The following is a 23,919-nucleotide window of genomic DNA, read 5'->3' as shown; positions in this document are numbered from 1 at the left end:
TATGGAATAAATCTCCAGCAAAAAATAAGAATTGATATTGTTTTATGTTGTAGGTAATAAATAAATGTTATTAGAGCACCTCTTTATATTAAATTTAAAATAATTTAAATTATTAAGCACCAAATATTAGCTTTTGTGAGAAAGTAAAGTAATCTTTGGTCTATATACGTATATAGTCAACCAATCAAACGCATTAAAATTATGATGACCATAGTCAAAATTATATAGTGGGTTCATATTTAATATAAGTTGTAAAAAATAGTACATAAAAATCAAAATCTTTTTAACTACTATATAGATTGATGAAATTTTTGTATATATAAACTATACTGCCTAGAAATAGTGAAGTGCACACTCAACTATGCTCTATAATCTTAAGAACGACTTATTCTTTAATATCATCATTAATTGATGTATATGTGTATTATACTAAAAACACAATGAAAATTTAGAAAACTAAAAATTAAATACCCTCAAAAGTTTTAAAAAGTGTAAAAAAACACCCTAAAATTTATAACTTCCAAATATACAAAACTATTAAACATTACATTGAAATAAATAAATTACAAAAAATCATTGAAATTTTTTAAACTTTGGAGGGGTAATTTTCAATGTACTATACTTTAATGATGTTTTTTTTATAAATTTCAAATTTAATAGATTTTTAATTAGTTATGTTATTTTTTAAAAAATTATCATTAATATTTACCATGAAAAGTTTTTCCTAAACCTATACTTTAAAAATGTGTATGATATTTTTTACAAAATTTTAATTTTCTAGGGGTTGTTAGTAATTTTTCATATTCATTTTAGTGTCTATAGATTAGAAATTCTCATGGTGTTTATTTGTAAATTATCTAGGACTACATTGATTAGTAATTTTTGCAATATTTTGTCTATAGATTAGTAATTTTGCATATTTTTTTATAAAAATTTAATTTCCTAGGGGTTGTTAGTAATTTTCCTAAACCTATATTTTTTATAATTTTTTAAACTTATAGGTCTTTTCTACAGATTGTAAATTGTTTATAGACTATTTATAATTCCTATGCTTATTTTTTAAACTTATAGGTCTTTTCTACAGATTGTAAATTGTTTATAGACTATTTATAATTCCTATGCTTTCAATTAACTAACAACCCCTAGAATTACAGATTGTAAATTGTTTATAGACTATTTATAATTCCTATGCTTTCAATTAACTAACAACCCCTAGAATTTTTTTAAATTGTTAGTAATTTTTTAAACTTTTGAAAATTTTAGGGTGTTTTTTGTAAATTTTAAAATTTAAATGTTTGTTTGTAATTTTAAAACTTTAAGGGTGTTTTTTATAAATTATATAAGGGATATTTATAATTCCTATATTTTTAATGTACTATTAGGTCAGAAATTATCAGGATTTTTTGTAAATTTTATAATTTTGAGGGTTTTATTTTGCAATTTGTAAAAAGTTTAGAGTGCGTATTATAAATTTCATAAATTTTTGGGGGTTGTTTGTGTTATTTGTAGGTTTTTACTATGTTTATAGGTTTGAAAATTTTAAGGTATTTTTTATAAATTTTGTATTTTGAGAGGTGTTTTTGTAATTTTTAAAACTTACAAGATATTTTCTCCAAAATCAAAAAACTTTCAGTTTCTAGTTAGCATATATTTTTTAAATTTCTTACTGAGTTGAGATAAGTAAAATTTATAATTTTTAAGATGCTTTAATAAAATTTTGAATTTGTAGGGACGTTTTTACAATTTAAAAAACTTGGAGAATATTTTTTACAAAGTCTAAAAACTTTTAGGTGCTGGCTAGCATATGTTTTTTAGATTTCTCTATAAACTGAAATAAGTAAATGATATGAATTATATGAAATGTGTTTATTTTAGCCAATAACATGTTAAGTCTCATTATGAATAGAATAAATCATTTTGTTACCAATTTAAAGAAGATAGGATAATTAGAATATAATATTAAAAAAAATAAGGGTAATATTAACCATAAAAAGATTTTTCCTAACTCGTACTTTTAAAGGGAGTATGATATGATATATGATAATTATATTTGTAATCATATCATATCAGTTACAAATAATAATAGCTATATCCGTATCCTAACAGATATAGATATGGAGTATCCGCGGATGTTTATATTTTTTGGCGCTACTAACGAGCACATAACAATTTCCCGTCGAAAATGTCCCGGGCCGTGCTACACAGGATTCTTTTAAAAATTTAGGTCAGACTGTGCTCTTAAAAAAATTGAGGTCAGGCTCACTAATGAACGTTCTATAATTGACTAGGCTATGACTGGGTCATTAGTTCATTTTGTTTCGAGTCAGGTGGCCCAAGCCGATTTAATTTCCTAATCCGGAGATACGTCACCCCATTTTACATGCAGAAAACATACTTCTAATTGGCTCAAACAGATTCAATTCTAACTGCTAACTAATTAAACTATATCTTTGATCAGAAAACAACTATTTGTTTTATTAGTAATTTGTCCTTCTTCATTTGGCTATCCTGTTTGTTTTGCACTAGAATTTGAAAATTTTCAGGTATGGACAAATTCTTGATCAAGTTTAGACAACGGCTTCTGCCAATTAACGCATACAAAGTTTTTAGAAAAAAAATCACGGATGTTTTGTTTAACTCGGATTTTTTTTCTACAAAAATTTTAGCCAAAAACAGAACCTGACTCACTAAATTGTATATTTTTTTTCGAGTTGCTGCGTAATTAAGAAATTTGATAATTTCCATTTATTTTTTGTAATTTTTCCTACTTTCCAGGTAGCTTATGTTGTCATGTCACTACAACAAAATACAGCATTTTCGACGAAACAAAAACGTCGGCAAAAGTTTAAAAAACGTCGGCAAAAATCTTTCCCGACGCAAAATGCAGCGTCGCTAACGCGTCGCTAAAAGTGCGTCAAGGAAAGTATTTGGCGACGCAAAACAACATGCGTCGGTAAAAATCAACACTTTTGGCGACGCGTCATGCGTCGGGAAAAGTACATCTTTAGCGACGCATAATATTTTGCGTCTCAACACTTTTGGCGACGCGTCATGCGTCGGGAAAAGTACATCTTTAGCGACGCATAATATTTTGCGTCGGCAAAAGGTATGCAGAATTTTCTCAAATGCAAGGGTGCGTCGGCAAAAGTAGTACTTTTGGCGACGCATGCTGCGTTGGCGCAGAATTTTCTCAAATGCAAGGGTGCGTCGGCAAAAGTAGTACTTTTGGCGACGCATGCTGCGTTGGCAAAAACCAAAACGTCGGCAAAAGCATAGGTTTTAGCGACGCAAAACTGTTCGTCGCTAAAAATTATACTTTTGGCGACGCAATTTTGCGTCGGCAAAAGTATAGCTTTTAGCGACGCTTCATTCTGCGTCGCTAAAAGCTATATCTTTGGCGACGCAAGATAGCGTCGCTAAAATATATTACTTTTAGCGACGCAATATAGCGTCGGCAAAAGTGTTACTTTTAGTGACGCAATTTAGTGCGTCGTTAAAAGTTAAAAAATTTAATGATGCAATTTAACATCAGCAAAGGTATAATTTTTGGCAACGCATAATTATCTTTTCTGTCAACTACAAGCCTACACTGAACCTGAACATCCACAAAAAATTGCACTCATTCACATCAACAAAGAAACCAAACATCAAATTATACTCCAAACACGTTGCATATTATGATAAACAAAGAATTTACTCCATTACAAATTAGTTACATTCATTTCCATTTCCAAGTCAATACTCAAAGGCCTATTTAAATATTCCAATTTGCTTGTAATCCACAAAGGAAAAAAAAGAAACACAATTTGCTTGATCAAATTCATTGCTTGATCCCGTCTGTTATGTTTCTCTGCCTCATCTGGTGCATAATTCTTCCTTTTGCTTCATATTCCTATTCCTCCGCTTGCACAAAGTGCCCAAGCTGGCAAGCCTAAGCTAAAACTATCAAGCTTGTCCACATTGACTCGTGCTGCATGAAAGTGATTTACTAAAAATATTTAGCCCGCATTTCAAGAAAAAAAGATTTTTAATTATTATTTAGCCCAAGACCTTATTAACCATTCTGTTCTTTATTTTTTTCGTATGTATTCTTCCATTTTAGCTTATGTTTTCTAAACCTAAAAATATATATAAAACCTTCCAGCTTTATTATTACCATGTATTCGGAAGTACATGTATTCAGAAGTTTGCAAGAAACAATAGAAAACAAGGAAAAGCAAAAAAAGTCTCGACTAAATTCATGTTAAAAAGAAATGTAGTAAATGTTCTGTTGAGTCAATTTAAGAATTCATAACTAGAAGAAAATGTAAATTTTACAAGCTGCAAAACACAACTCTATTTTTACCTCATCAGACATTCCTTCCAAAAGATTTTTCTGTTGTGTCTTACCAAACCAGCTGAAGAACCTGTATCACCCAAAAAAGATGTGTAAAATGAAAACTAGGATGTATATAATATAGCTAAGCATTATGAAATTAATGATCCATATTAAACAAATGATTTAGCGTATCCCTAATATAAATTGTGCAAGCCCCACTGGCAGTGTATTTGTATCCATAATAGTATAGCCTGACTTGAGCAAGTTGTGGTTGAAAGTCAATATAAATAGTAGATAATAAATGGATAATACAATCATGAACAGAAGACAATAAACTAAAATTTCAGAAGAACTCACAAATGTAATAGTATAGCCTGACTTCACATCTTTTGAATCCTCCAAGTCCAAAGAAACCAAATGCTTGAAAATCTACAGAAGGGGACAATTTACGAGGTATGAGAATAGCAGTTATATGTCAAAGAAAAGTGATCTGGCTATATCAACGAATAGCTGTCAATTCAGCTCAAGCACAGGGCATCAAAATAGTAAGTTATTATAAAGATGAAAAGGAACAAAAATGTATTTAGGTTAACAAGTCAAATAAGTGAAATAACTTTATTATGTGGGCATCCAAATGCATTATGTATGAAGTTTGACATACCTTTTGATCTTCCTCAGTTAAGAGATCTCCAACCGCAGGATGACTAAGAAACTGCATGCCGAGCAATGATTCTTTTAGCTGGTTCATACTGAAGCATTTTCTGGCAACATAAAGATCATTAATAAGCCTTACTAAGTATTACAAAAGTGGAATTGTAACATGAGATATAGCCTACATTGCAGATATGAAATAGTTGTGTCCAATTAATTACACATTTGAAGCAGTGAGTGTCAAAGATAATTTAGTGTCAGCATTTGTGGTTGAACTGTTCACATTCTTAAGAGGACAACCGTTGCTAGATCCTGCACATCAGACAGAAGATCAAGTCCATTTGATTCAAGATTTGGGACAACTGTTGCTAGATCCTGCACATCAGACAGTAAATAGTGTCCTTCAAGGTTCACTTAAACCTGATTAACAGAAGAAATTTCAGCATGAAAGCAATAATTGGCTCACCCTAGGAGGCTTGGGTTGGCTTGGGTTTAGGCCACTGTGGAAAGAATGCAAATTTAGACACCTTGATCACTGTACAAAAGAAAACATCAGTTTGGAGAACAGTAATTATAAGCTTAATGCCTGGATGAAACATAAAAGATCAGACTGGATTAAACATATAGTAAGATATCCTATGACATGCTTTAATCATATTGATTAATCCATTAGAATGTAGGTACTCACCAAGAAAATTGGCCTTGACATCAACAACAGAAAGCAAAAGGTAGTAATACCAACGCATCTGCACATAAATCAGACTAGTTAAAATGTTAGGTACAAGAACCGAATAACTACATATGATTGAAGGTCGAGGAGGTAATTCTGAATGACAATGAAAATATCCTGATTTTAATGTGTTTAAGCCTACTTGTTCAGTGTCCGTGTCATCTTCATCAAGCATATTTCCATTAAGATTAGGTCAGATGTGCAGTAGATTCTATGGCGATAAAAATGGCTCAACAGCAACATCAAGTATCAATCATAAAGCATCACCAATTTGTTAATTGCGTAATAAATAATGGAACAATTGAACTTGTATATGCCCATTTTTCATGAGATTGATGGTGGCAGGAACATTAATTTACAAAAATTTAAATTTGAAAGACATTAAGAACAGAAGCATATGCAAGGAATAACTATCTTCTTGAAGAATCAATTCTGAGGGGGGAAGAAAGTCTTTTGTACGAGGATAAAGTCTTCATTATTCTGTTTGGTTGTTTGGTAGGACACAGTAAACAAAAGGATAGATTCAAGAAGATGTAAATTATTCCTCATTTGTTAGTAAATAAACTGCCTCCAATTCTACCAGAACTACAAATAAATGCCTAGTGCTGTATATAAAATTTCATCAAGGTACCACCTCCAACTGCACGTAAAAACTAGTACTCATTTATCTTTCATCAACATAATCTCCAGAAAAGTATCTATGCCTCTCAAATAATGCTTTGTCTAATGCTAAACAATGTTAGATTATTTCTTTCGATTCATACACGGATGTTGGAACTCAATATTTATCTAAAGGGAAACAATGTTAGGTTATTTCTTTCATACACAGACGTCGAAAGTCTGAGTGTTTATCTAAGAAAAAAGGTCAGTTTCTACAGTTTAGCCCTGATTCTAAAATAATCAATAGCAACTGCACTTTTTAAGGCCTCCCTTGAGATGACCAAATTTCTCTATTCTACTGAAACACCTACTTTCAGGAATTGAACTGTCCTAGAATAGAAGAATAATCTCATTCATTATTGTAGGACATAATACATAGAAATTAAAAAATAAATACCTGCAGAGGTTTCCTCCTGTAGATCAAAAAACCGCCATAAAATAGCGCCAGCAGCAAATAATTCAAGAAGGACTGAGACGTAGGAGCATTGATACCTGAAACCAAGCAATACCCATTTCAACAAAATCAAAAAATTTCAACATGGGTATTGAAAAAAATCTCACTTAAAAGATAAATGTACAGAATTCACCTCGCCTTGAGAGCTCAGAAGATGAGAAGCCAGTAGAAGTTATCAGAAGGGAAAAAAACTGGCCTAAACCCAAGCCAGCCCAAGTTATCAGAAGAGAATTTCAGGTGCCCTATACCACAGAGTGACTACCTGAGAGGAACGACGCTTTGGATTGAATGGAGCTACGAACTCCGCTCGAGGCTCCTCATCTTCTCCATCGACTTCTTCAAACCCTAGGTACAGATCTGAACACCAAAAGCCCATCAAACAACCACTCAAAGCAGGGACGACGGTGGCATGGGGAGAGAGGAGGTCGGGTAGGGGGGAAGCAACGGCGGCGTAGGGAAGCAGCAGCGGTGGCATGGGGAGAAAGAGGTCGGGTAGGGGGCAACGAGGGGAGAGAGGAGGTTGAGGGGTTGGGAAAACGGGGGCGGCGGGATGGGGCGGCGAGGGACGGCGAGATGGGGCGGTGGAACGAGGGGAGAGAGGAGGTCGAGGGGGTGGGGGAACGGGGTCGGCGGGATGGTGCGGCTGTGAAATTTGGGGGAACGAATGAAATTTAGGGGGGAGGGGAACGAATGAATTTTGGGGAAAACAAATGAAATTTTGGGGGAGGGGAACAAATGAATTTTGGGGGGAACGATTTTTGGCGACGCAGATCAATAAAAAAGCGTCGTTAAACAGGGACGTCGGGAAAAATAAGTTTTTAGCGACGCTTATCTACACGTCGCCATATATGCACATTATTAGCGATGTCAGCCTTAAAACGTCGCTAAAAATATATATTTTTGCCGACGAAAATAAAAAAACGTCGGGAAATCTATACACTTTTACCGACGCTAAGTTAAAACGTCGTTAATAATATACACTTTTAGCGACGCTAATTATAAACGTGGGGAAAGATATATGTTTTGCCGACGCTAACTAAAATCGTCGGGAAAAACATATTTTTTGGCGACGTATTTAACCTTGCGTCGGGAATAAGCGTTGGGAAAAGTGCAATTTGTTGTAGTGTGTATTATTTGTTTTTTAAAAGTGGTTATTGTCATGTTATTTGTTTTTTAAAAGTGGTTATCTTACGTAGTTGCAGCTAGTTTTACTTGCTCATATACTTTTGGCTTGTCTACTTTTGCTAAAGCTCCTATTAATGAAATGCGGTTGGGTGAAATTGACACCCATTGCTTGAGTAAAAAAATGGTAGAAGAAAAACAGTGAGAAGTGATGATGTAAGGGGCATTACTAATAAAACAAACTTACATTAACAAATTAAGAAAGCATTAAGTGAACTATTTTATGAGTTTATAGATTTAACCAATGAAATGCTAAATAAGCGTTTCCTTCACATGCAAGAAATTAAATAATATACCAATTCAACTTTTTGTGCATTACATTTAAAAATATCCGCTTCATTAAACTTTCTGTCAGAATCTCATGATCCAATATGTCCACCTTGAAAGTTTAATTCTTCCCCCAAAAAATAAAAAATAAAAACGAAAAGAAAAATTAAGAAATGTATTGAGTCAGAACATCATCCTCAAAAATACAAACCAGATGGTCGGCACTTTTAGCGTAGCATAGAAACGAGGTAGAGTGGAAGATTGTTCTTTTTTTTTTGGGCGTGACTATTTTTTTTTTTTTTTTGCATTTCCACTTGTAATTATACTGTTTAGCTTGAATGTCATAATTCTGATCACCATCATTTTCGTTTTATTTTTTTTTTTTTTTTTTTTTGGGCGTGACTATTTTTTTTTTTTTTTTGCATTTCCACTTGTAATTATACTGTTTAGCTTGAATGTCATAATTCTGATCACCATCATTTTCGTTTTATTTTTTTTAATAGTCAACTTGGGTTTTCCATAATAAACCTTGGGTCATGTCGGGATAGATGTTTCATTAGTGAGTCAAATAATAATGTTGTACATGTCGACAATGTGTAATTTACGCCTAATTCTAATATGTTGAATTTTAAAGCAAAAGGGTTGAATTTTTCCTTGGGATTTACAATTTTCTAAAGTAATGGCAAGTATTACTGTCTAAAAAAATTGTCCAGATTTTTTATAATAATATAGACAATTATTCTCTTATAATCATATACATGATAGAGATATATAATTAATAGACTGGGATTCTTATCATTAATGGATTACCCGTCTTGGGGTGCATAAATAATATATTACGTCCTTAAGATTGTTTCTTGACTTCGATTCCAATTTTTTTAACTAGTTATTTGCTAAATTTATGCATAAGGATAGCACAATCTTCATGGAAAGCAACAAAATGGTTGATTGGGAAAATCCCTATATAATATGTAAGGGGTCCATTGTCTACTAACAATTGAAGGTTACACCTTGTGTGACAGTCGGATGAAATCATTTGATTTGATTTTTTTTTGATGTAATATTGATGAAATCATTTGATTGAAACAATATTTTGTTTATCATTGAGTATAATATAGTACTTCCATGCGGAAGATAAAAGCACTAGATTGAAACAATATTGAGTTACCTTAAAAAAAAATCGGTTACCAGTGTAGTGTATGGATCACATAGATTGTCATTATCTTCTTTACATGCATTTTAATTTCTTTTTCTATATTTTAAGGGCCCAACATAGAGTTGAGATTTAGGCACTGTTTGGCAAAAAAAAAAGGTGTCTTATCTAAGAGCTTGTGTCTTATTGACTTGGTCAATAAGCTAGTAGAGCTGTTTGGTGACCAAATATAGGAGGAGATTATTTTGGAGATTGTGTCTTTTGCAAGTAGCTTTTGAAAAGCTATCTCAAGTAGCGTTTGTCTTTGGGAAGGAGCTGCCAATTTTTTTCTTCCGTTTTTGCCCCTAATAATTCTAATTTTATATCAATAATATTGCATGTCTTTTTTAGTCATTTAACAAATTTAAGCTAGTTGTACAGCTACTTTTGCCAAACAGCTCTAGTCAATCAGCTAGCTACATAGCTAACAGCTTTCAGCTACAATTTCACAGCTTTCAGCTAGCTTAACAGCTTTCAGCTATAATCTCGTAGCTTTCAGCTATAATCTCGTAGCTTTCAGCTAGTTTTGCCAAACAGAGCCTTAGACTTTCCATACATTAGCTTTGGACAATTACCGTCTGATCAAGACTTCAAATATGATTATTAGTTGCCTTGACAATTATTTTGTTTGTTAATCTCCTCACCTTCGACATGATTAGTATAATACGAGAATACATTTTTTATTACGATTTTATGAAGCTAAGTCATTGACAACTAAAAGTCAACGAAAAACGAGCAAATAGGTATAAATCTAAGAGGTAAATGGGGGAAAAAAATTGAATGACGATTAAACTTTCAATAAATAGTAGTAATAACTGCTCTGCTATTCCATTCTTTTTATATTTTTAGGAAAGAAAATTATAGTTATCATCATTTGAAAGAAAATTATAGTTATCATCATTCTTCAACAACTTAACCTAATAGATAATCCAGAATTATTGTGAGTTGCCATGTTAAAACATTTCTTTCCAAAGTACCCTAAAAAACACATGCATACATAAATAAAACACATACATACATCCTCAAAAATACATGCATACATACATAAAACACATATATACATGAACATACATGCATACTTAAATATAAACAGTTATTATTTTTTATAATTATCTTATTAATAATTTTCTTAATTAAATCTCTTTATGGTCTACATTTAATATCTTAAATGACCTCCTCTATCTACTCTCTCCACTATTTCACAAGTCCTTTCAATTCATACTATTACTGTTACTTTAATACATGAAAGTCATTAATAAAACATTTTCCACAACTCTCCTCTGTCTAAGAAACGTTCTCATGCATCAAGGAATTAAAAACGCCTCATCTCTTGTATAATTATTACCAGAGTGAATTAGTATAAAATATGCAATTCACCTTTCTCCTTTCTTTCCCCATAGAGCTGGTAAAGCTGACCATTTGAGCTCTTGCTTATTTCTCCCCTCACCGCCAAACTGGTAGTTTTCTATTTCTCTTAAATCAATTTATGAAAAAGTATAATTTTGTTATATAAATTAATTATTGATATTTTCAATATTCCGATTGAATTTCATTTTTGGCCAAAAAGCATGGACAACATGTGGTTGTGCTAGTTGAGGATGCTCCAAAACATAAATACAAAGATGAAAGAAAAGTTGAGGTAGTGTTGTTTCTTCCGCTGCAACATCATCACCTATGATAATAGACACTCTTATGTGCTCGTCGCTACACTTAGTTTTACAAATAGTAATCTTTCTTTGTCTTATTCATCTTTTACATATCTATTTTCTGTTGTGTTTCTTATTTCTTTGATCATGATAAGTGTTATAACGATCTCCAAAAAAAATGTATAGATAGAATTTTAGCACCTTAAATTTGTCCATACTTGTCTTCATATTCACCAAGTATTGACCATTATGCCTCAGGAAGAAAGTACTTGGACAATTATTATACCAACTGCCAGGAAGACATGATTATTCTTAGTATATGTTCATTAGAGATCTTTTTAAACATTAATGAAACATATTAAAATCATCATATAACTTAATATGAAAGGACTTGACAATTTTGTATATACTTAAAATTTTGCAGACTTTATCCGTATCCATTTTAGTATCCTAACTTAAACATTAAAGGCTATTATTTATGTCTTTGTATTGAGTTCTAGATACCTTATTAATGTCTTTGTTACTATTTTCTTAATTTTTTGGTATCATTAATGTCTTTTATCATGAGAGAGGACAACGAGCCTATATGATAGGAGCCATGATATAGAATGAAGTTGGACATATAGTAATGGAAGGTTATAATATCAATGACAAATTTTGAAAAAACAAATAGAATTTTTGATTCTATGTGAATATATATGGAAAAATTAAAAGATAAACCATTAACTAAAATAAGAAACTCTCATCAATTTTATGAAACGTTGTAACATAACATATATATTCTCCATAATTCTTCTTATTCCTCCTTTACTTTTTTTAGTTATTTATGTTGTGTAGTAGAATTCACCAAGTATAAATCTCATTCTAAAAAGTTCTCCATTACATTAAATGCACAGTCGGAGTCATCATTGCGCCACCACCAAAGTCTTAATGAATTATCGGACCACGTCAGCACCTTAATTCCCCTGTCACTATTGCATTAATCACAAGGGTGATTCGGATCCCCTAATGCCAACATCTGTAAATGTATTAGAACTTGGCCAAGATTACATAAATCCCTCATCAGCTTGGTATAAATAGCACATCATTTATTGTCCAAAGGTAAGCAATTTCTGCGCACTTAAAGAACTATATCGATTCTTTTCTCTCCTTCAGATCATAATTAACTTGATTGTCGGAGGAACCACCGGAGAACCAACTCTGGTCCTCTAACGCGTTGCATATGTATGAGACTCTCTTTCAATTAGGGCCTGTTTGTTTGCACGGAAGTAATTGTGAAGTAGCTGAAGTAAAAGAAGTAGATGCTACTTCTGCTACTTCCAAGCAAAAAAGTGTGTTTGGTTCTCTGAAAAACTTACTTCCAATACTTCCCTAAATGCTTATGTGGCGTCTACGTGTCATCCTTACTTCCAAAATATTTTTCCAATCCTCAATACTCAGAAGTAGCTCGGAAGTAGTTGAAATGCATATTAATTATGACATAAATAATTTTTTTATTAATATTTCCTTTATTAGTTACTTCTAACAACTTTTCATTGATAAAATTACTTCCTAATAATATTTTCAAATGTTATCCAAACAAAAAAAAGTAAATAAAGAGGAAGAAGTTCTAATTCCATTACTTCTAAAAATATATGAAACAAACAAAAAAAATACTATTTCTACTACTTCCTACTTCATAGCTTTGAAAGTTACTTCTATAACCTACTTCTTACTTTTAATACTTCCATTATCCAAACGGGCCCTTAGGGAATCAGCCATCAAAGGAGACTAAGGGACCCTAAGCTCTTCAAAATCAACCCTAAATCCTACAACCAAACTTCTAACACCAACAAGTTAATTCTATAATGTCTATATATTGAATGTAATTGTGAAGAAATTAGCAACTAATGTATTTATGTCAAATTTTTTAGTTCGAGAATAGAATATTTCATCCCGTTGATTTAGAACTTGCGCTGGTAGATGTCTTGCTAATTATTTAGAAGATGGTTCCTTTGAACAGTTGTAATGAATCAACGTCTAAAAGAGAGTTTTATTTTCATTCTTGATCTTCTATACGTGTTTAAATATTTAGGGTAATTTTTTAAAAGAATATAAAAATCTTTTACTTTTACCATTTATATTCACAAAAATTCTATCATTTTGTTATGAACAAATTTGTATTATCGAATTGATATACTTGAACAGTTGTAATGAATCAATGTATAAAAGAGAGTTTGTTTAAATAAAATTTTATTATGACAATTCAAAAAAAAAATGTAATATCTTTGAACAGTTGTAATGAATCAATGTCTAAAAGAGAGTTTATTTTCATTCTTGATCTTCTATATGTGTTTAAATATTGAGGGTAATTTTTTTTAAAAGAATATAAATTATATTTTATTTTTACCATTTATATTCACAAAAATTCCATCATTTTGGTTTTGAACAAATTTGTATTATTGATATGATTTTTTTTGCTATATAAAGTTAAAATAAAATTTTATTATGACAATTCAAAAGAAAATAAATAAATATGTAATATCTTTGAACAGTTGTAATGAATCAATGTCTAAAAGAGAGTTTATTTTCATTCTTGATCTTCTATATGTGTTTAAATATTGAGGGTAATTTTTTTAAAAGAATACAAATTATCTTTTATTTTTACCATTTATATTCACAAAAATTCCATCATTTTGGTTTTGAACAAATTTGTATTATTGGTATGATTTTTTTTTGCTATATAAAATTAAAATGAAATTTTATTATGACAATTCAAAAAGAAAAAAAATGTAATATTGGCAAAAAAATGGAGATGCAGGGGATCGAACCCTGTACCTCCTCTTGCATGCAAAGCGAGCGCTCTACCATTTGAGCTACATCCTCATTAATGTATTGGTCGATAACACCTTTACCTGAGAAGCTTTCCTTCTTTTGTTTCGGTTCTCTCTCTTTAAATTAGGTCGACGAAATAGACAGCTAACTAAGAGGCAAATACGGAAGCATTGATGCCTCATTAATTTGATATCACATTGTTTGGCCTAATAAATAACTTAACTATGACAGTGCATGTTATGTTATACAGAGATACACTACATCTCTTTTAAATTTTTGTGCACATGCGCGCATTACCGACAACTACTCTTTATTTAGTTAAACATCAATAACATGCGCCAATACTTTTACCCGAATCTATTAAATGCATGTATTTTTAAGTACGGTTTTTCTATAGAGTGCCCATGGGCACTCTATAAGAGAGGAGAGAGATAGAGAGAAATAAATGAGAAGATGATCCCAATGCAAATCAGGGGACCCCCCTTCTTATTCATTTCTCTCTATCTCTCTCCTCTCTTATAGAGTGCCCTTGGGCACTCTATAGAAAAACCGTTTTAAGTATACTAGTTAGATTGCAATTGCACGTGGTTAAGTATTATGATTATTTAAATTGATAAAAATAGAATAAAAATAAAAGAAAAAAATAAATTTTTTTTACGGGATTAATTATCAACACAATAATTTCTCTTTCAAATGAAATATTGTCATTGTTTCCTTCAATCGAGACTGTCCATTAAATACATTGATCTAGTACAATATCTTTGTTTATTAGTATCATGAAGTCTTTAAAAGATGGGTGATCATTCAATTCACAAAGGAATTTTATATATGAATTTACTTGCAATATGTCCATTAAATTTTTAGTTGTGGTTTGACTCATATTTACATTAACTTTTAGTTGTGATTTCACTCATATTTACATTATCTAAAATTCTCATTCAATTTTATAGCCCATCTCCATACCATAGAAGTAAAAGTAAAAGTATGAAGAATTATTTTCTTACGAAATTAGAGCAGGGAGATTATGATATATTTCGCCATGTACTTTAAATATAAAAAAATCTCTTTGATGCAAGGTCTCTATCAAATCTTACCCCAAACAATATGAATGGAAAATGCTATTATAACTCACTTGCTTGGAGCAATTATATTGTATATAGGACATAACAGTAATCTCATGTATTTTCTAGTTCTGATTGCAAAATACGTAAGAGTGGTAATCCTGTGTATTTTCTGACTTTAATTACTTTTATAATTAATGTTCTCTAATTATACGGGACAATTAGTATCGTGTATTTTAAAGATGATTTTTATACAAACCCGAACTCTTTGTTACCAGTCTTGATGGTGTGGCAAAAAATAGGTCAATTTTGTTAATTATTATGTAAAACAATCAATTTTGCTAATATTTTTAAAAAGTGATCTTTTAAAAATTCTCCTAAAATAAACTATTAATTCAAAATATGAAATTGGCAAAAAGACCTAAACATTCTAGTGATTAATTGATCCATAAATAGAAAAAATAATAATTAAAATAAAAGTATATTTAAATTGAATCTAACAAGGCACTTCACAGAATGAAGCATGAAATGGATCCAAGAAATTATTAAAAAAGAATTAAAGAAACTAATTTAAAAAAATATGAGATCGAGGGATAGAGGGAGAGAAGACCTCACCGACATAAATTTTATTTCTCTTCGAGCGTGACAACAAAATTGGTGAAGAATGAGCAAGGAGAAAAGTGAACATAATATGTGACAAAGTGGGCGTGCTTATATAAATAGGTTATTAAGATGTTCGTCCTAAAATCTTAAATACATACATGTTAGTCCCTAATATTTTTGTAATTGCTCATTTACAATGATATTACTATTCAATATTAAATCAATTTTATTATATAAAATTATATACCATTATTAGTAAATTATAAAGTATATATATGGAAACCTCGATGCTTATAGCCAATAGTTGGACTCCACAAAATATGTTAACTTTACATTATAGTTTACTATTGGTAATACTGTTGGCAATATCATTATCTTTCCTCTTTATCTTATTATATATTCATAATTTTCTTATGTAAGTCCTCTTTTGCTAGTCACTCAATTGACTATATTTTGTTTTTATAATATCAAAAATTAGAATATTCTTTTCTGTTTAAAAAGTGTTGATATAATTTTTTTTAAAATATATACATATAGTAGCAATAGTATATACTTCACTTCAACTCAAACATTGGCTTGAAGCCATTTAGAATGAGGTCCTTTCTACGCTAGAATGGTGACGTAGTGATTACATAATCCAAAAGTCAAAGAAAAATTTCTACAAAAAGGGAAAATAATTTAATATGTCAAATTAACAACTAATTTATAAAATATACATGGATAATGCAGAGAGCTATAGAAAGTAAGGTATATATCTTCATAAAAATTTCATAGTGAGTGCCTAACTATAGTCATCCTAATTTAAGTATAAATAATTATTATTTTAGTTACTAATTTGATGCGCGTAACTATAAAATAAATCTCAAGCAAAAAATAAGAATTGAAATTGTATTATCCTGTAGGTAAATAAATAAATATAATTTAAAAGTAATAATTTAAATTATTAAGTACTAAATATTAGTTCATGCGAGAAAGTAAAGTAATCTATGGTTTATATACCTATATAGTCAATCGATTAAACATATTAAAATTATAATCACCACAGTTAAAATTATATGGTGGGTTCACATTAAATATAATTTTATAAAAAATAGTACATTAAAGTCAAAAACCTTTTAACCACTATATAGATTATTTAAAATTTTTGCATGTATAAACTATACTGCCTAGGAATAGTGATGTGCACACTTAACTATAGCCTAATACATCTTAAGAACGACTTACTCTTCAATATCATTATTAATTAATGTATCTATGCATTACACTAAAAACACAAAGAAATTTTAGAAAACTATAAAAGAAATACCCTCAAAAGTTTTTAAAATTGTAAAAACAAACACCCTAAACTTTTATAATTTACAAATACACAAAACTATTAAAAATTAAATTAAAATCAAGGAACTACAAATTTTTTTTGAAAAAATTTAAACTTTGGAGGGGTAATTTGCAATGCACTAAACTTTAAGTTTGTTTTTAGTAAATTTCAAATCTAATAGATTTTTAATTAGTTATGTTCTTTTAAAAAAAGTTATGGGTAATATTGATCATGAAAAGTTTTTCCTATACCTATACTTTAAAGCGAGTATGATATTTTTTGTAAATTTTTTATTTTCTAAGGGTTACTAGTAATTTTATATATTCATTTTAGTGTCTATAGGTTAGAAATTTCCATGGTGTTTTTTTTATAAATTATGAATATTAGGGGTTATTTATAATTTTTAAACTTATATGCATTTTCTATAGATTATAAATTATTTATAGACTACTTATAATTCATATATTTTTAATGAGAAATGTTTTCCTAAGGTGACATCTTAGATTCCCACCTAAGGACGCGGTCTAAAATCACATCATTCTCTTTTTTTTTGCGATCCGTTCCGTTGAACTTGATCTACACGTTCTTAAATCCAAGCATACTAATTTTGGGGTGAACCCGTCGTGTTTTGACCCTTCATCCACTCACCGTAATTTTAACGGTTTCGAATGAATAAAACTTTTTTGCACGGCTCAACGAAGAGTCAAAACACGACTGGTTCACCCCAAAATTGACATATTTGGGTTTAAGAACGTGTAGATCAAGTTCAATGGAGCGGATCGCAAAAAAAAAAGGGAATGATGTGATTTTAGGTCGCGTCCTTAGGTGGGAATCTAAGGTGTCACCTTAGGAAAACATTACCCATTTTTAATTTACTAATGAGTTTGAAATTCTCAGGGTGTTTTTTTATAAAATTTGAATTTTGAGTGTTTGTTTATAATTTTTAAAACTTTAACGGTGTTTTTATAAATTATATATTATGCAAGGGATATTTGTAACTCCTATATTTCCAATGCACTGTTAGGTTAAAAATTATCAGGATTTTTATAAATTTTACAATCTTGAGGGTTTTATTTTGTAATTTACGAAAAGTTTAGAGTGTTTATTGCAAATTTTATAAGTTTTTGGGGTTGTTTGTGTTATTTGTAGGTTTGTAGTGTGTTTATAGGTTTAAAATTTTAAGGTGTTTTTTACAAATTTTGAATTTTAGGAGTGTTTTGTATTTTTCAAAACTTACAAGATACTTTCTCCAATAGCAAAAACTTTTATTTTTTAGTTAGCATATATTTTTTAGATTTCTCATTGAATTGAAATAAGTAAAATTTATAATTTTAAGATATTTTAATAAAATTTTGAATTTGTAGGGGATGTTTTTGTAATTTAAAAACTTAGATGGTATTTTTATAAGGTCCAAATTTTTTAGGTGCTGGTTAGCGTATATTTTTTAGATTTCTCTACAAACTAAAATAAATAAAAGATTTAAATATCAAATATATCACCTTTATCCAATAAAATATTAAGTCTCATTATGGATAGGATAAATCATTTAATTATAAATTTAAAGAATATAGGAAAATTAAAATAGATTAGGATAACAATATGATATTTAAAAAAAGTTAAGGATAAAATTGACCATAGAAAAATTTTCCGGTACTTTTAAAAGAAGTATATGATCACTTTATGTATATATAACTGTTGAGCAAGTCGGAGCGGCCCCTCGGCCAAGCGGTGAGCAGAGCTATTGAAGACGGTTTGATCGGAGGTCGGAAGGAGCTCTTCATCACTTCAAAGCTATTTCCCACCGATGCATATCCTGATGGCGTTCTGCCTGCAATCCGTGAGACTCTAGGGTGAGCGTTTTATTTTCAATTTGTTTGCTGTTTTTGTTAGCAATTTATAATTTTCCAATCTACAAAATAACTGATTCATCTTTAAAGTATATAGATAGATAAACTTTGAACTTTATCTCTAACGTATTAATTTACCTTTTTTTTTTTTTTACTTAAACTACGTTTTGTAGTTTCAGTGTGATCATTTTGTAACAGATTAATGAAATGGGGTGTCTCTTTACATTTCTTCATGAAGTTTTACCAACTTGTTACCTTTTTTCCCGACTAAAAGAAGCTTCTTATAGGTACCCTGAGATATGAAACAATTACATGAGGGCATTATCTTAGGGGCCGTGAATCTATACAAGTAGTCCTAAGATTACGAATTGTATCTACACGAGTAACTAAGTAGGAAACAAAATAAATAGGCTCCACGTCAACCATGTATAACTACAATCAGTAATCTCAACGTCACCTAATGCAGACAGGATCGAAGATTCTAGGATCACTGTTGCAATTACGCCACACCTCAGAGTACATAGATAAAATATTTAATCCTTATTTTAACCTAATTCCAAATATACTTTAACATAAATTACTAATATAGACCTATTTGATGGGACTTAAATGGTTCGAGGGTCTTTTTTTTGCTCTTAGCGGCCTATTTAAAAAACCCTGGTCTTTTTTTTGCAGAGCGCTTGAGATGGAGTATGTTGATCTCTATTTAATACACTTTCCAGCGAGGTTGAAGGGCGAGAAGAGGTTCGTCTTCAATGGCGACGACGTAATCCCTTTGGACATGAAGGGGACATGGGAGGCAATGGAGGAATGCAATCGCCTTGGCTTGGCCAAGGCTATCGGTGTAAGCAACTTCTCCTGCAAAAAGCTCGAGCAGCTTCTCGTCCATGCCAAGATCTTACCAGCCGTGAACCAGGTACTTCAGTTTACTTAATTACTAGCTGGAAAATTAATTAGAAAGTTAAATAAAAAAATCCAATCTGATTTAACTATGGACAGTTCGCTCTTAAACTTTTGGAGACGTGTACTATTTGAGTTAATTTGCTTTACTCTGGAAAATAACCAAGTACTAGATCTTGACTTGCTTCTTTGAAGTCAAAAGAAGTGAACTATACATTATTTTAAGAAGTTAACTATAAAAGCGAATAGTCTCTCTTTGTGACATCGGCAGTTCACTAACTATCATATAGATTTAAAAGGGAAATACTAAGCGTAACTCACTACTCATCTGAGAAGGATGGATACAAATTAACTCAATTTGTGTCACATTGCATCATCACCGGCCTTTAGTTTCTAAATGGGAAGAGATCAGAATGGACTATAACTTACTAGAAATTAATTTCCATGCATTTCATTGTAAGTGGGGCTCCATGAGATTGTTAAGGTGATGTATATATAGTCTATTTCCTAGTCAGTTTGGATGGCATGTATATATATATATATTACAGGTGGAAATGCATCCTCTATGGAAACAAACACAACTAAGAGAATTTTGTAGCGAGAAAGGTATCCACATAAGTGCCTACTCTCCTCTCGGTGGAGTAGGTGTCATTTGGGGCACTCCTGCTGTTCTTGCAAACCAAGAGATCAAAAGCATTGCAGAATCTAAAGGAAAAAGCGCCGCGCAGGTAATTTGTACACTTTCAACTTGAATTTCAAATGCATATTAGAAAATTCACAAACAAGGGTTTCGAAGTGAAGAAATGGTAACTTCTAATTACAACGGACAGGTTTGTTTAAGGTGGGCTTTTCAGAATGGGGTAAGCTTCTTGCCAAAGAGTTTCAACAAAGAGAGGTTAAAAGAGAACAGTGAGATATTTGATTGGGAATTAAGCGGTGAAGACATGAAGAGGCTTAATCTTCTTCCACAGAAACGAGTGGCCCTTGCAGAGGCGTATGTATCACCTAATGGTGTCTTCAAGTCATGCGATGAACTTTGGGATGGGGAGTTGTGATGCAGTTATGTTTCCTTCAAAGATGATTAATTTCATAGTGAGATTCACGTAATTTGAAGGGAATTTGGATATGCTTGTGCAATTAAAAATAATGGAAGTAATTGAGTAACATTCTTAAATTTGTGGAGATTTTTCCAGCTACAAAAACAGTCTGGTTTATGAAGATTTTTGCTGTTGAGGATGATGTTTTCATCAAGTCATGCAGAACTTTATCCTCATATACAAAAGAGTCATCTCTGACATAATAGTATCAACAAGAGAATAGTATGTGTTATGCACAAAGTCCCCCTTTTTCTATTTGCATAAAAAAGTAACACAAAAAAGTCACTCTTTTTCATTTGCATAAAAAGTAACACAAAAAGGATGGAGATGCAGGGGATCGAACCCTGTACCTCTCGCATGCAAAGCGAGCGCTCTACCATTTGAGCTACATCCCCTTCGTTAGATTTAACAAAACTAAAGTTTTAAATCTACTTTACGATTAGCCTGCTCTGGATATGATGAACTCTTCTTTTATTTGGGTTCTTTCTTTCGATTATTCAACAAGGGGTTGATACCACAATAAAATTTCACTAATACTTCACTTGAAATCAATGAACACGTATTTTTTGGCTATACCATTTTAAAAAAATAAAATTAAGCATTGTTAATTTTTGTACCAAGCAATATTGATCGTGCACATGAGTTCGCATATATGGTCCTCGCTCTATATAGCGCATCCATGAGAAGGAGTTGTATTCTCACTAAAACAACACAGTACATTTCCATATGTTTTTTACATGGCACTGGCGCTCTCGCCTTATAATCTCCTATGCCTTCTAAAAATCAACCCCACACCCCTAATGTTTATTGATATATCGAGAGAGAGAAAAATGAGATTAATGCCGGAAGTAGTTCTGAACGCGGAGGGAGAATGCCAGAGCTCGGCATTTGGACGACAAAGAACCTGTTCCCACCGCCGGAGTTGGTCGAGGCTGCGGTTTATGATGAGACTGAGCTCGGTTATCGACACTTCGACTCAGCAAGTGTACATATGAGTCAGAGCGGCCCCTCGGCTGAGCCGTTGAGGATGGTCTGGTTGGAAGTTGGGAGGAACTCTTCGTTACTTCGAAGCTTTGGTGCACGGATGCGCTCCCCGATGGTGTTTTTCCGGCAATTGATGAGAGTCTACGGTCAGGGGTCATTATCAAATTTTCTTTTCTTTTGCTTCAAAGCTATCACAATGTATGTTTAGGGTGTGTTTGAGAGCTCCTCAAGATAGGGTCAGGGTTGGACCTAGTTTCATTTTGAGCAAATTTATGTTTTTTTGTAAAATTGGGTCAATATTAACCCAGTTTTACCAAGGCCAAATTTAGCCCCTTAAAACAAGTTTTGTTTTGGACCGTCTCCTCTTGGTCCAAAACCAAACCAGTTTAGTTGAAAACATGGCCATAGGAACTCTTGTCCCCATTTGAGAGTGTTTTCCAAACACACACTTAGCCTCGTTTTATCTCCTGAATTGTCAAATTCCCCCATGTTTACCCGCTAAAGTATTTACAGTCTCACTTTTTTTCTTTTTTCTTTTCTTTTTCTTTTTTTTTTGCGTAAAATTGGTGAGTTGGTACCCTCCATGTTCTAGTAATAAGAGTTTAATGAAACAATCCAAATACCAAAAAGTTTCTGCTAAAACGGCTATTGTAGGATTCAAACCCCGTGCATGACCTCGTGAAAGAGATTAAACACTCTGCCATCAATTTACCCACAGGGAAAATTATCAGTCCGCAAACTGCCAGTGCGGTGGCGATAAATCCCAAATCATCCTCTTTCTGCTGCATAATAATGAAAGACATGCAATAAGTCCCACAATACACACTATTCATCTCCCTTCTCTTTTATATTATATGTGGGTATAATCTGGCTGCCTGCATGTCTAGTATCTTAGCAACTTGCCCTCTCATGCTCGATCTTGGCTGTACTAATAGACTTTGTATGGGTCTATCAATAGTACAAGAAAAAAAGAAAAAAAAGGAAAAAAAAGAAAGAAAGAAAGAAAAAAGGGACACACACAAAAAAGAAACCAAAAGGCTAAAACGTGGCTATACAAAAGAAAAACTAAACACAAAAGGAAGGAGCCAAAAAACACTAGGCATCAAGGCAAAGATCGCTATCACTTGAATGTGGTTAAATTTTGTTGATATTTAACATAATCCAAACTAAAATTTAACGGATAATACTAATAGGAATCTATTTAATGTTAGGCATTAACGATCCCTTATTCTAATCTCCATAAACTAGAGATCAAGAAATGAGCTCACAAGATAGTAACAATAGCAAGTAAGAAGAATAACAAACGAGATTTACATGATTCCTTGATCAAGTTCGATCTACATCTGTCAGATAACAGTATGAGAAATCTATGATATATGAGATACAAGATTACAAGAGAATTCACCAATCTCTCTCATCTCTGAACCTCACATGGACATACATTATTCACTATCATATATTCTAATTCAAAGTCGTAATCTGATCCAAATGTCCTACACTCTTCTCACACATAAGAGAGACACATATAGTGCTATGAAATGAAACCCTAACCCTAACTTAAACTAAAGGCCACCTAGGCTTAAGATGCTGCTGAATACGTACTAAACAAATACTAGATACATCTCAACATTTGATGATGCGTCTTAAAGGATGTGAAGGGCTTTTCTCAAAATGACGCAAAATGAAATCTTCAAGGGACCTATTTTTTCCTAGACAGTAGACACCACCTTTGAAATAGAGTCATTCTATAGAAACCACATTTGATTTTTAATTTATATGTAAACCACATTTAAATGGTCTTTTATTGCAATCAACCACATTGGTTTACTTAAGTCAAAAAAAAAAATTTCTCTTGTAATAATTAGTTATTAGATACCAACTATGTCGTAGAAATAATTCTATACTTAAGGTTAAGTGGGGTCAATTACTGAAAAGAATTAATCAAAAAGGGAGCTCAGGTGGTTCATCGTAATAAAAAACTCCTTAAAGATGACTTATGTATAAATTGACAACGAAAGGTGATTTTTATAGAATGGCCCTATTTTAAACATGGTTTTTGAGGGGGAAAACCCCTTCAAATAATCTATATAGTTTTAGGGAGAACATCTTAAAATACCTACTTTCTTATGTATGCATCAAGCAAGGCATAGCCTTAAGATGGTATGTTTTTATGCAAACTGCTTGGGATGCAGTACCTT

At 31.7% G+C, this 23,919-nt stretch overlaps 1 protein-coding gene, 1 long non-coding RNA gene and 1 other non-coding gene across 8 annotated transcripts; 1 reads left to right on the top strand and 2 right to left on the bottom strand.

Annotated features, from left to right (window-relative positions):
• On the bottom strand, positions 3,648 to 7,398 carry LOC109833553. Of its 6 annotated transcripts, none has more exons than XR_002245242.1 (9): positions 6,947 to 7,398; positions 6,757 to 6,851; positions 5,658 to 5,715; positions 5,436 to 5,496; positions 5,155 to 5,344; positions 4,980 to 5,079; positions 4,676 to 4,747; positions 4,346 to 4,406; positions 3,648 to 3,970 (listed from the first exon to the last, which is right to left on the bottom strand). It is a non-coding gene; the product is annotated as an uncharacterized LOC109833553 (long non-coding RNA). The 6 variants fall into 6 exon arrangements; XR_002245243.1 differs by having other exon boundaries at positions 5,436 to 5,469; XR_002245238.1 differs by having other exon boundaries at positions 5,436 to 5,504; positions 6,947 to 7,397.
• On the top strand, positions 16,302 to 20,868 carry LOC109834836 (non-functional NADPH-dependent codeinone reductase 2-like). The gene is made up of 5 exons (XM_020402854.1): positions 16,302 to 16,325; positions 18,598 to 18,743; positions 19,416 to 19,656; positions 20,189 to 20,368; positions 20,471 to 20,868. Exons 1-5 carry the CDS (start codon positions 16,302 to 16,304, stop codon positions 20,693 to 20,695), a joined length of 816 nt encoding a protein of 271 aa, XP_020258443.1. The 3' UTR covers positions 20,696 to 20,868.
• TRNAA-UGC lies at positions 21,060 to 21,132 on the bottom strand. Its single transcript has one exon. It is a non-coding gene; the product is annotated as a tRNA-Ala (tRNA).

The sequence above is a fragment of the Asparagus officinalis genome, chromosome 3 (assembly GCF_001876935.1).
Source record: "Asparagus officinalis chromosome 3, Aspof.V1, whole genome shotgun sequence".
In the NCBI taxonomy this organism is placed as follows: Eukaryota; Viridiplantae; Streptophyta; class Magnoliopsida; order Asparagales; family Asparagaceae; genus Asparagus; species Asparagus officinalis.
This window is presented reverse-complemented; position numbering and strand designations above follow the sequence as displayed.

Bases quoted from the DNA above. Each gene is read 5' to 3' on its own strand.
- LOC109834836 (XM_020402854.1), top strand. From the start codon at position 16,302: ATGCAGAGAGCTATAGAAAGTAAG. The intron at 16,326-18,597 runs GTATATATCTTC...CTGTTGAGCAAG, and splicing joins AGAGAGCTATAGAAAGTAAG to TCGGAGCGGCCCCTCGGCCA. The intron at 18,744-19,415 runs GTGAGCGTTTTA...TTTTTTTTGCAG, and splicing joins GCAATCCGTGAGACTCTAGG to AGCGCTTGAGATGGAGTATG.